Source organism: Scyliorhinus torazame, chromosome 2 (assembly GCF_047496885.1).
Source record: "Scyliorhinus torazame isolate Kashiwa2021f chromosome 2, sScyTor2.1, whole genome shotgun sequence".
In the NCBI taxonomy this organism is placed as follows: domain Eukaryota; kingdom Metazoa; phylum Chordata; class Chondrichthyes; order Carcharhiniformes; family Scyliorhinidae; genus Scyliorhinus; species Scyliorhinus torazame.
Genome location: NC_092708.1, coordinates 260,465,981 through 260,479,295, shown reverse-complemented (window position 1 = coordinate 260,479,295; position 13,315 = coordinate 260,465,981). Strand labels below are relative to the sequence as shown.

Genomic DNA, 13,315 nt, shown 5'->3' with positions numbered 1-13,315 from the left:
GCAACAAGAGGTGAGATGAGAATTTATTTTCTTTTACACAGTGAATTGTTGTATTCTGAGAAACACTGCTGGTAAGGATGGTGGAACCAGATCCAATATTAACTTTCAAAAGGGAATTGGATGCATATTTGAAGGGGGATATTTTCCAAGGCTATTGCGAAATAGGACTAATTGAATAGCACTTTGAAAGAACTAGCTCAGGAGGTATGGGCAAAATGGCGGCCTTCTGTACGTAGCCTTCCATAAATCTTATCCATGATGTGGAGATGCCGGCGTTGAACTGGGGTGAGCACAGTAAGAAGTCTTACAACACCAGGTTGAATTTCACACGTATGGAGACTTCCGGTTGCGGCTATGCCTAGGTAAGTCACACGATCGGCAGCTCCTGCCGGGAACGGACTTTTGGGCTCTCTAGAGGGGCCCCAACGGCAATTTGTCAACGGCTTCCAGTGTGGGAAGGTGACAGAAAGGTCCCCCCCGACATTATATGGATTGGACCAGGAGTGGAGCGGTGAAAAAAGTGATCTTGGAGCAGCGAAAAGTGAGAGGAAGAAAAAAACAAGATGGTGGCGGGTGAAGATCAAGCAGCGTGGGCGCAGTGGTCGCAGGAGCAGCAGGGGTTTCTGAGACGTTGCTTTGAGGAGCTGAAAACCGAGATGCTGGCGCCAATGAAGGCGGCGATTGAGAAGCTAGTGGAGACCCAGAAGGCCCAAGGAGCGGCGATCCGGGAGGTGCGGCAAAAACCTCGGAGAACGAGGACGAGATCTTGGGCCTGGCGGTGAAGATGGAGGCGCACGAGGCGCTGCACAAGAGGTGGGCGGAACGATTTGAGGACCTGGAGATTAGGTCGAAGGGGAAGAATCTTTGGATTCTGGGTCTCACCGAAGGAGTGGAGGGGCCCATTGCTGGGGCATATGTGAGCACGATGCTCAATTCGCTGATGGGTGCGGGAGCCTTCCCGAGGCCTCTGGACCTAGAAGGGGCTCACCGGGTCCTAGCAAGGAGGCCCAAGGCCAACGAGCTGCTAAGGGCTGTAGTGGTGAGGTTTCACCGCTTCATGGACAGAGCGTGTGTCCTGAGATGGGCCAAGAAAGAACGGAGCAGCAGGTGGGAAAACATGGAGATCCGAATCTATCAGGACTGGAGTGCAGAGGTGGCTAAGAAGAGAGCGGGTTTTAATCGGGCTAAGGCGGTGCTCCATCGAAAGGGGGTGATGTTCGGTATGCTGCAGCCAGCGCGATTGCGGGTCACGTTCCAGGATCGACACCACTATTTTGAAACGCCTGATGAGGCATGGAGTTTTATATGGACTGAAAAGTTGGACTCAAATTGAGGGTTTGTTGTGGGGGGATGTTTACTGTGTATATAGTGTTTATTATGTTTAGGGAATGTTCCTCTGGTTTGGGTGCTGGATGGGGATGGGTGAAGGGATTGGATGGGGAGACTGTGGGAGAGTGTGGGCGTCGGTGTTGGAGGGGCAGACCCCCACGAAGGAAGAGGGGGAGTGGAGACCCGGGGATGGGGAATTGGGGTAAGGCCGCAAAAGGAGCTGCACCAGAGGGGGCGGGGCAGGCTCAGGAAAGCGTGGGCTTTTTCCCGCGCTAGGGAAGGACGGGGGTGGGGGCCGGGAGGGATGGGCGGTGCTGGAGAGGAGCGTACACTGACTGCCAGGAGGGGGAGGGGGGATTCTCACATTGGAGGGGGTCGATGGAATGGCGGGGAAGGCCGGGGTCAGCAGGTGTCAGCTGACTTACGGGAGTGTTATGGGGGAGCAAAAGGGCTAGATGTGGATCTAGCGGGGGGAGGGGAGGGAAGGGGGGGTATAGGGTTGCTGCTGCATTGGCCAAAGGGGAGCTGGAAGTAGGAGAGGTGGTTGGGGCAGGGGTCTGGGGGACTGGGGGGTGCGGGAGGCGCGGGCACGTGGCTGGCCTAGAAAAGGAGATGGCTAGTCGGCGGTGGGGGGGCGGGGGATGAGCAGCCCCCCAATCCGGCTGATAACTTGGAATGTGAGGGGCCTGAACGGGCCGGTCAAGAGGGCCCAGGTGTTCACGCACTTAAAGGAACTGAAGGCAGACGTGGTTATGCTCCAGGAGACACATTTGAAGGTGGCAGATCAGGTTAGGCTGAGAAATGGATGGGTAGGACAGGTATTCCATTCAGTGTTGGATGCGAAGAACAGAGGGGCTGCAATACTGGTGGGGAAGCGGGTGTCGTTTGAGGCAATGAATAGTGTAGTAGATAATGGAGGTCGATATGTGATGGTGAGCAGTAGGTTGAAGGGGGTGCGGGTGGTACTGGTAAATGTATAAGCCCCGAACTGGGATGATGCCGGATTTATGAAACGCATGCTGGGTCGGATTCCGGACCTGGAGGTAGGAAGCTTGATAATGGGGGGGGATTTCAACATGGTGCTGGACCCAGCACTGGATCGCGCTAGGTCCAGGACGGGTAAGAGGCCTGCTGTGGCCAAGGTGCTTAGGGGGTTTATGGACCAGATGGGGGGAGTGGATCCATGGAGGTTTGTCAGGCCCCAGGCCAGGGAATTTTCATTCTTTTCCCACGTCCACAGAGCCTATTCCCGGATAGATTTTCTTATTTTGAGTAGGGCGCTAATCCCGAAAGTGGAGGAAATGGAGTATTCGGCCATAGCCATCTCAGACCACGCCCCGCACTGGGTGGAGCTGGAGTTAGGAGAGGAGAGGGACCAGCGCCCGCTGTGGCGTCTAGATGTGGGATTATTGGCGGATGAGGAGGTGTGTGGGCGGGTGCGGGTGTGCATTGAAAGATATTTGGAGGCCAATGACAACGGGGAGGTGCAGGTGGGGGTAGTCTGGGAGGCGCTGAAGGCGGTGGTCAGGGGAGAGTTAATCTCCATCAGGGCCCACAGGGAGAAGAGAGAGAGGAGGGAGAGGTTGGTGGGGGAGATCTTAAGGGTGGACTGGAGATATGTAGAGGCCCCCGAGGAGGGACTACTCAGGGAGCGGCGGAACCTCCAGACGGAGTTCGACCTGTTGACCACAGGGAAAGCAGAGGCACAGTGCAGGAAAGCGCAGGGGGCGACATATGAGTATGGGGAGGAGGCGAGTCGGATGCTGGCACACCAACTTCGTAAGAGGGAGGCAGCGAGGGAGATAGGGGGAGTTAAGGATAGCGGGGGGAATACGGTGCGGAGTGCGGTGAGAATAAATGAGGTATTTAGGGACTTCTGTGGGGATCTGTACAGGTCTGAGCCCCCAGCGGGGGAAGAGGGGATGCGACGATTTTTGGAGGAGCAGGAGGTGGCTTGTTTAGGGGCGCCAATTCGGTTGGAGGAGCTGGTTAAAGGATTGGGGAGCATGCAGGCGGGGAAGGCCCCGGGCCCAGATGGGTTCCCGGTCGAGTTTTACAGGAAATACGTGGACCTGCTAGGCCCGTTGCTAGTGAGGACTTTCAATAAGGCAAGGGAGGGGGGGACCTTGCCCCCGACAATGTCCGAAGCGCTGATATCTCTGATCCTGAAGCGGGACAAGGACCCACTGCAGTGTGGGTCATATAGACCGATCTTGCTCCTCAATGTGGATGCTAAGTTGCTGGCAAAAGTGCTGGCTACGAGAATTGAGGACTGTGTCCCGGGGGTGATTCATGAGGACCAGACGGGATTTGTAAGGGGCAGGCAGCTAAACACGAATGTGCAGAGGCTCCTCAATGTGATTATGATGCCATCGGGGGAGGGAGAAGCGAAGGTAATGGCAGCTATGGACGCGGAGAAGGCCTTCGACCGGGTGGAGTGGGAGTATCTTTGGGAAGTGTTGCGGAGGTTTGGGTTCGGGGAGGGGTTCATCGGCTGGGTCAGGCTACTATGTAGAGCCCTGGTGGCGAGTGTGGCTACGAATTGGCGGAGGTCGGAGTACTTTCGGCTGTACCGAGGGACGAGGCAGGGGTGCCCCCTGTCCCCCTTGCTGTTTGCATTGGCAATTGAGCCTCTGGCCATGGCACTAAGGGAGTCCAGGAAATGGAGGGGACTGGTCCGAGGGGGAGAGGAACACCGGGTGTCGCTGTATGTGGCAGATCCAGTGGAGGGGATGGCGGAGGTCATGCGGATCTTGAGGGAGTTTGGGGACTTCTCGGGGTATAAGCTTAATGTAGGGAAAAGTGAGCTCTTTGTGGTGCATCCAGGGGACCAGGGAAGGGGGATAGACGACCTGCCTTGAAGAGGGCGGAAAGGAGCTTTCGGTACTTCGGGATCCAGGTGGCTGGGAGTTGGGGGGCCCTGCACAAACTCAATTTGACGCGGTTGGTGGAGCAGATGGAGGAGGATTTCAAAAGGTGGGATGTGCTGCTACTCTCGCTAGCGGGCAGGGTGCAGTCGGTTAAAATGATGGTCCTCCCGAGGTTTCTCTTTGTGTTCCAGTGCCTTCCCATTATGATTCCCAAGGCCTTTTTTAAACGGGTAGGTAGGAGTGTAATGCGTTTTGTGTGGGCAAATAAGACCCCGAGGGTAAAGACGGTGTTTCTGGAGCGTAGTAGGGACAGGCCGAATTTGTGCAACTATTATTGGGCAGCCAATGTGGCGATGATCCGTAAGTGAGTAATGGAGGGAGAGGAGGCGGCGTGGAAGAGGTTAGAGATGGCGTCCTGTGGGGGCACGAGCCTGAGGGCGCTGGTGACGGCACCGCTGCCGCTATCGCCGACAAGGTACACCACAAGTCCGGTGGTGGCGGCGACGTTGAAGATCCGGGGGCAGTGGAGACGACACAAGGGCGAGGTGGGAGCCTCGGTTTGGTCCCCGATTCGGGAGAACCATCGGTTTGTCCCGGGAAGGATGGATGGGGGATTTTGGAGCTGGCATCAGGCAGGGATTAGAAGAATGGGGGACCTGTTTATAGATGGGACGTTTGCGAGCCTGGGGGCGCTGGAGGAGAAGTTTGGGTTACCCCCGGGAAATGCTTTCAGGCATATGCAAGTGAGGGCGTTTGTGAGGCGGCAGGTGAGGGAATTCCCGCTGCTCCCGGCACAGGGGACTCGGGACAGGGTGATTTCGGGTGTATGGGTTGGAGAAGGCAGGGTTTCGGCGATCTACCAGGAGCTGAAAGAAGAAGAGGAGGCCTCGGTCGAGGAGTTAAAGGGCAAGTGGGAGGAGGAGCTTGGGGAGGAGATAGATGAGGGTCTGTGGGCTGATGCCCTGAGTAGGGTTAATTCTTCCTCCTCTTGCGCCAGGCTCAGCCTAATACAATTCAAGATTATTCACAAAACGCATATGACGGGCGAGGTTGAGTAGGTTCTTTGGGGTGGAGGATAGATGTGGTAGGTGCTCGGGAAGCCCGGCGAATCACGTCCACATGTTCTGGTCGTGCCCGGCATTGGATGGGTTTTGGAGGGGTTTCGCGAGGACTATGTCCAAGGTGGTGAAAGTCCAGGTCAAGCCGAGTTGGGGGTTGGCACTATTTGGGGTAACGGACGAGCCGGGAGTGCGGGAGGCGAAAGAGGCCGGTATCCTGGCCTTTGCATCCCTGGAGCCCGGCGGAGGATCTTGCTATTATGGAAGGATGCGAAGCCCCCCAGTGTGGAAGCCTGGATAAATGACATGGCAGGGTTCATTCAGCTGGAGAGGATAAAGTTTGCCTTACGAGGGTCTGTGCAGGGGTTCTTCAGGCGGTGGCAACCGTTCCTAGACTATCTCGCGGAGCGTTAGGAGGAGGTCAGCAGCAGCAGCAACCCAAGGTTTGGGGGGAGGAGGGGGGGGTTTCTCTCGGGGGGGGGGGGGGGGGGAATTCGGGTGGGGCGGGGGGGCTTCCCTACGGGTATCTTTGAATGTCATATGGGAGGGTTACTGTATACGGGGAAACCCAATGTAAAAGTTCTGTATAATTTTTGACTGTTGTGTTTGCGTTTCTTTCTTTTTTTGTTATGGGGGGGGGGGGGTTGGGTTAAATATTTTGTTGGAAAATTTGAATAAACACATTTTTAAAAAAAATAATTTCACACGTATGAATTCACCTGAGGAAGGAGTAGTGCTCCGAAAGCTAGTGATTCGAAACAAACTTGTTGGACTTTAACCTGGCGTTGTAAGACTTCTTACTATAAATCTTATCCGCATCGATCACCATCACCGCTGTAATCCAGGCCTTCAGCTGCCTACCTTCTAAACTCTAGAATTCTCTGCTTCTCTATCTCTCAGTCCTTTAAGACACACCTTTAAACCTATCTAACCAAACTTTCAGCTACCTGTCCTAATATCCCCTTATAAGGCTCTATGTCAGATTTTGTTTGCTAATGTTCCTGTGAAATGCTCGGGACATTTTACCACATTAAAGGCGATTTATAAGTACACACTATTATCGTACCTAAATCTTTCACACGTATGAAAGAAATGAATCGTTATCAGGAGATTCAGTGTGAAACTTCTGGTTTGATGCCACTCTTTTCCACCCCCTCTTGTTGGTCTTTCCATGCACCTGTTCTACTCGGATCTACCTGGTTAGTGACAACCATCCAGACCCTTTAAAGTATCAGTAGCTGAAACTCCAAGCACATGAAATCTTGTCTAAATAAGCATTGTGAAATTGACAAGAGATCGGGGAGCCCGAGCTATCAGTCAAGCAATGTTATCTCTGGGGCTCAGATGTTTAGTACTCTCATGGATGTCTGGCTCTCAGCCAAGAATACATAATAAGGCTTGGCTGAACGTCCAGAAATCCATTAGCCTGTTTATATCATTGATACTTTTGATACTCAGCTATTGATACTTCAAAGGGTCTGGATAATTGACACTTGTATCGGGCTACGTAAAAAAGAGCTTTTTTAAGAAAGTGAAACGTTATCAGTGAATGGCCTTTTCAAATAGTTTTTTAAAATATATCCTACTGTCATTTTACAGTTTATTGCTCCTATACAGTGTACAGTGGGTGAATGGGTATGGAAGTGGCGTAGTCTAGCATTGGGTGGTTGGGAGGCTGAGGGGCCATAGAGTTTGGAGTGAACCTGGCTTGACACGGAGAACATGTGGAGCCAAAGAGCTTGTTTGAAGGGAAAGGGTTGGCATGGGGCATGAGGAACTATCGGGGGTAAGTGGGGGCCATGAGTTGGCATCGTTGAAGCATGAGGAGTGCGTGAGGATTGGATGGCCTTTCTGTTTTTATTTTAACTGCTGTGTCCTCCAGCATCGAGACAGACCTTTTAAATAGCCTACCTCCATCCCCCGGCAGTCCCTGTGGATGACTCAGAACGTTTTCCCAGGTCCACTGGCCCAGCTGTAGCCTGCACTCATGCCCCCACAATGAAAATCCTATCCTTGAGGACACTTTCCCTTGAGAGCAAGGAATTTTCCTGACTCCTACTACCCGCCTCAGGAATGAAAATTTCTCTATACTGTCTCTATGAACAGCCTTGGGGCATTTTATTAGTTTAAAGATGCAATGTAAATATAAGTTGTTGAATATCATAGAAGCATTAAAGGGGAAACTAGAACCCTTCACACTCACGAACCCCCTTGTTACTTTCTGAATTTCTGATCAGGCTTTTCTCCCAAACTCTTTCTATGAGGGGCAAATAGCAGGAGGGAGCAAAAAGGGTGGTGAATGGGAGAGAGAACAGGAGAATGTTGAACGGGAAGAAGTTGGGTGGACTGGTCGTTAGTTAGGGGTCTAGAGGTTGGCAGGACTGGCACGTGGGAGGGGGTTGGGTGGGCTAGCAGTCGGGGTGCTAGAGATGGCAAGTAGGAGGACAGGTGAGTGGGGGGTGCCTGGGGTGGGATCAGGAGGTTCTAGTGTTTGAAGGATACCCTGAGCATGTGCCAGGAACCACACTCAAGCAAAAATGCAGGCAGCGCTATTCAGGTAAGTTCCTAATTGACAGACCCTGTGAAAATAAAAATATATTAAGTTCAGGGGGAAATTGTCCCAGTGGTGACTTTTATCTCAATATTTTGAATTTTGTGCCTCCTCTTTGATTTTTTGTGAGCTTTTTGAAGCTTTCAAGGGCAAATTCATCTGCCCTCCTATTTTGAGCCCTAACATATGAGGTTGGAAGGAATAAAGGGGTATGTTGTGAATGTGATATAAAGTAAGGTGGGAGGTGGTCTCTGTGGAGCAAAATACACAGGCGTGGAAGCCAAATGGCCTGTTTCTGCACTGGAAATTCTAATTTGATGGGCAGGATTTTCCAGCTCTTTCCACTGCCGGGATCTTCTGGTTCCATTGAGGGTGACCCCACGGTGGGTTCCTTGACAGCGTGGCCAGCGAACAAAGCAAATGGCCATTGACTTTGGTGGGACCGGAAGAGCCCACCGGGGGCCAATGGTGTGCCCCCTCCACCGCCAGAAAATACACTCGGATGGGCTGGAAAATCCCAGCCAATGTAAAACCTAAGTACCTTCTGTTCTCACAGGTAGGTGTAAAGGATCCCACGGCGTCATTCAAAGAAAAGCAGAGAACTTCTTCAATGTCCTGTCCAATATTTATCCTCAGTTGGACGTCCCTGAAACAGACTATATTATAATTCTTGCATGACTACAGTGACTACATTTCAAAAGGTAATCCATGGATGTAAAGCACATTGAGTCGCCTGAGGTCATGAAAAATGCTGTCGAATCACAAGTTCGTCTCTTCATGTTTCTCTCTTGCAGTTTACTGGAGTTTCCTATGCGCAAATTGGTTGCCCACATTACCAGTAGTGACTGTGTTTCAAAACAATCACGGAAGACTGAATAGGTTTGGCCTCTTCAGTAAATTAATCACGGTCTTGAAAATGATGATGGGCTTTGATAGGTTAGATGAAGTATAGCTGAAGGAAGCTTGTGTGGAACATAAGCCACAGCACAACCAAGTTGAGGCAATAGTGTGTTTCGGTGTTATTTTTGTGGCCGTAATTTTCCAACCATCCCCACAGCGGGGCCAGCGAGCTATTGAAATCACCATTTACATCAGCGGGACTAGAAGATCTCACTGGCTGGGAGAGCTGGAAAATTCTGCCCCTGTAAGCCGATGGTAATGAAGCACTTTTGAACTTGCTGAGGATATGAAAAATGATATTTAAATGCAAGTTCCTTCTTTCCTTGAACTTGCATCGCATTTGAAAAGGTGCGGGAAGCATTAACACTCAGAGGTTACGTTTTGAGCGAATCTCAGTCAGGATATACATATAAAAGGCATATTGAATAAACACCCATTTATTGTTTTACAGGAAGATCCGCAAGTTACTTACTTCCTTTGAGAGGAGACGGAGCGGGAGGCGGCCTCAAGCACAGATCGCCATTGAACAGTGTCCCCCAGACCCTGCAAAAGGTCCGAAGCCTCCCCCCAATGACGAACCCATTGTGATCGAAGATTAACTGAGAAAAGTCAACATCAGCCATCTGCCTGCACAGCAGCCTGACGGTGTTAGCTTCGCCTGGAGGAAAGGGAACTGAATTTTCTGTTTTTTAAAATATTTAAAACGATCTTTATCTTTGTAACAGTGCCCTCATCTAAGTCTGAGGCCAAATGGTACTTGATGGTTATCTGCCCTTCCCATTATTTGTTTTTTGTCATGGAACTTCAGTGAGAAAGACTTACATTTATAAAACTTTCACGACCTCAGGATGTCTCAAAGTATTTTACAGCCGATGAATTACTCTTTGAAGTGTAGTCACTGTTGTATGTAGGGAAATGTGGTATCCAAATACACAAGGAATCCCCACAGAGAGAAATTAAATAAGTGACCAGATAATCTGCTTTTGAAGATGTTGGTTGAGGGATAAATATTGAGAGAGAGAATTCCCAGCACCTGTTTAACCAGCTATAGAGTCAATTTAAATTATCAAGGTACAAGAGAGAAAGCAAAAATCATATTTTCAGTTTTGGGTGGTGAAGGTGAGAACTTGGTCTGAATGCAGAGGTCTATTGTACTGGGATGAGCCCTCTGAACCCATCACACTGTGTGTTTTGGTATTCCTGACAAAGTTTTGTACCCTTGGAAATGCCAGCCTCTCACACCTTCCTGCTCAATTCAAGAGGGGAAGGAAGCCAAGAATTTGTTATTTTCTCCTCCCTGATGCTGCCTCACAGTTTCAGGGAGAACTGGCTAAAATGAGCAGTCACGTGCTCATCCCCCTCCTTCACATCACAGCTGAGACACAGTGCAGAGTCCCACCTGAGAGATTGACATGCTTTCCTGTTCCACACGCAGACTGAGTTGGTTATTGGTTATTTCCAACATTCGTGTTGGGAAAGGAGGGGGGGGAAGCCTTTTCCTGAAGGTGCTTTTCCATAGAATCCCTACACTGCTGAAGGAGGCCATTCGGTCCATCAAATCTGCACCGATCCTCTGAAGGAGCACCCTAACTCGGCCCACTCCACCCTATCCCCACAACCCCACTGTAGAATCCACTAAAACAGCATGCATTAACCAAGCAGGTATGAAACAAAGGTTAGGTCTTATGCTATACAAGTTCTCCACTCCCCGAAGAGTCTCCCTCTTAAACCTACACCAATGTTGGGTTTTTTATACTCGTGGTCTAACCCCCTGTTAAGGGAAAACCTCGCCCCCTCGTTACCAGGGGAGTTTATATTCAGTAGAGGTCACGGGAATCGGATAGTCCTGATGCAGGGACCTTCATGAAGTGTAGTCACTGTTGTATGTAGGGAAATGTGGTATCCAAATACCTTCACATCTTTGGATACTAAGGGGCATTTTTAGCATGGATAGTCCACCTAACCTGCCCATCTTTGGACTTTTCCTGGCGTATAGTTCCACAAAAGCCAGCAGTCCTCAAGTATCTCACGGAAATGGCCTGTGTACTTAATCAATGCGTGGTGATGACCTATTTGACCATGGGAGTAATCATAGCCAAGCCTGACCCTGTCCTCGTTCAACACCCATGCACTTGCACTTTCCAACAGGATAGTGACCAAGACAGGAATACATGCTGGTTATTTTCCAGGTCCTGATCTGGGACCCTAAGCCAGTAGTAACTGTAATTAAAGCAGGTCAGAAATTTAAACCTTTACCAAAAAAAAAAATGTTCCTCAAAGGGAACCTCAATACTAAGGAAAGTGTAGGGGAGGGTGTTGCAACAAAAATAGTTTACATTCTCTCTCTGTCAAATTTAATTCTCACCCAACTACCTGTTCCTTCTCTGTTCACCTGCCTGTGTTATACACATGTCTTAGAAATGGTTCCCAGATCAGGACCAGTGGATTTGAATGTGACAGTGAAACAGGGAGAAAGGATCGAGGATAAATTTATTGTGTAATTGTGTATTACCTTCTCATCCTGTTCAAAAAGCTCTACAGCCACTCACCTTCCCATCATGTTGGCTGGTTTTAATTTCCCTCTTTCCTTCTCACTCAGTGAGTTTATGATCTCTCTTTATCGTTTTAATCCTAAATCTCACCCCTGACCTTTCCCTGAATCATAGTCTCCATCTCTAACAACATGGCTACTTGTAAAAAGACCCTGAAGGTTTGACAGAGCTCAGCACCACATTACAATAACCCCCAATAAGTGTCTTATCCTTAGAGGATGCAGTTTGTTTTTAAAATGTGTTTGTCTCTTGTTTTTTTTTAAAGAAGGTTTTAGTTTGACCACAAGAAAATGAAGACTGCGTAACTTCCTGTTTGTGAATAAAGATGGAATTTATGTTAAGTATGAGCTCCTTCAATTACTGTGTATCACAATTTTCAGAAATTAGCACTATAATTGGGTGTGGCTCATTTTATGAGAGGAAGTGATATCATTTGAATAATGGATGAGTTAGTGCCTGATTCACGTGTGCCGCCAGCAGCTGCTTTGATGGGGAAGGGTCCTTCCTGTGCCAATTATCCTTTCACAAAGGCACTGACTGAGGTATTATGACGAGTTCTGGCCAAAAAAAGAGCAAAGGATAAGCTAGCATTGCAGTCTATTTTATGTGGGATGTAAGGGACCGTCCTGAAATTTCTAGGTTGGTCGAAGTAAATCCCATTATTGGCTAGAAATGCCGTTTCTTCAATAAATTCAATTGGATCTATCAGGCATAACCTGCCCATTACAAACTCATTGTGGCTTTCTGATCAGCTGAAAATTTTCAATGTGGTCAGTCACCCTAAATTATAGTATCCAGCAATTTTCTGACAACAGATGTAGAGTTAACTGGTCTATAATTCCCTGGCTTCCTATTGCCATCTTAAGTAGCAGCTGACATGTGCAACTTTCCAATCCAAAGGAATGGTTTCCGAATCAAAAGAGCTTTGGAAGATTGTAGTCAGGGCATCTGCAATGTTCTCAGCTAGTTTCTTTAAAACATAGGCAGAACCTTACCATATGACAGGGCTGCACGGTGGCATAGGTGTTAGCACTGCTGGCTCATAGTGCCAGGGACCCTGGTTCAATTCTGGCCTTGAGTGACTGTCAGAAGGAGGCCACACGGCCCATCGAGTCTGCACCGACCCTCCGAAGGTGCACCCAAGCCCCCACCCCATCCCCATAACCCAAGGAACCCCATCCAACCTTTTGGACACTAAGGGTCAATTTAGCATAGCCAATCCACCTAACCTGCGCATCTTTGGACTGTGGGTGGAAACCAGAGTACCAGGAGGAAACCCATGCAGACATGGGGAGAATATACAAACTCCACACAGTCACCCAAGGCTGTGTGGTGTTTGCACTTTCTTCTCCTGTCTGCATGGGTTCCATCCGGGTGCTCCTGTTTCCACCCACAGACCAAAGATGTGCAGGTTAGGTGGATTGGCCATGCTAAGAAAATGTCCCTTGATGTCCAAAGATGTGTAGGTTAGGTGGGGATAGGGGGAGTGGGATTAGGATGAGGTAGAATGATCTTTCAGAGGGTCGGTGCAGACTTAATGGGCCGAATGACCTTATGCACTGTAGGGATTCTATATCTTTTCAAGTGTCAGGCATGTAACTTTACAGCTGCAGACCAGTTTTCTCTCCAGATCTTGAGCTTCTCTGGAGAGGATGGGGTTTACGCCGTCACTCTGGTGGGGTGGGGCCTGTCCCACATACTCAGTTCACTTACTTCAACATACTCCACAGAGATCCGGATGCCATCTTTAATGGGCACCCCAATCAGCACTTAAGTGGAACTCCCGGCATCTACTAGCCGCGACTGCCTTTTAGGCGCAGCGTAGAGGTACATCGCTCCCATTAGTTCTCCCTTATGATTGAATGAGAAAGAATGGTGTAATACTCAGTCTTCCAAACCAAGAATGTCCCAAGCTCTGGTCCTCAGCCTGAATTTAGGTTGCTCCTCTCAAGCAAGGGAGTGCTTGGGGATCCTCCAAAACAGTCTTTGTGCCCCAGGCTAGTAGCAGGAATTTAGGTCCAGTATTCCCACTCCTTAATTTTTCCAAAATTATAC

The 13,315-nt window shown here is 49.6% G+C and overlaps 1 protein-coding gene across 1 annotated transcript in view; it reads left to right on the top strand.

Moving 5' to 3' along the window:
* Window positions 1–11,601, top strand: part of LOC140397998 (metastasis-associated protein MTA1-like) — a 252,536-nt gene extending 240,935 nt beyond the window's left edge. Inside the window, exon 19 of the mRNA XM_072486239.1 lies at window positions 9,160–11,601. Coding sequence (XP_072342340.1) covers window positions 9,160–9,307 — 148 coding nt within the window. The 3' untranslated portion in view covers window positions 9,308–11,601. The remainder of the gene's footprint in view (window positions 1–9,159) is intronic.
* Window positions 11,602–13,315: the final 1,714 nt, after the last annotated feature.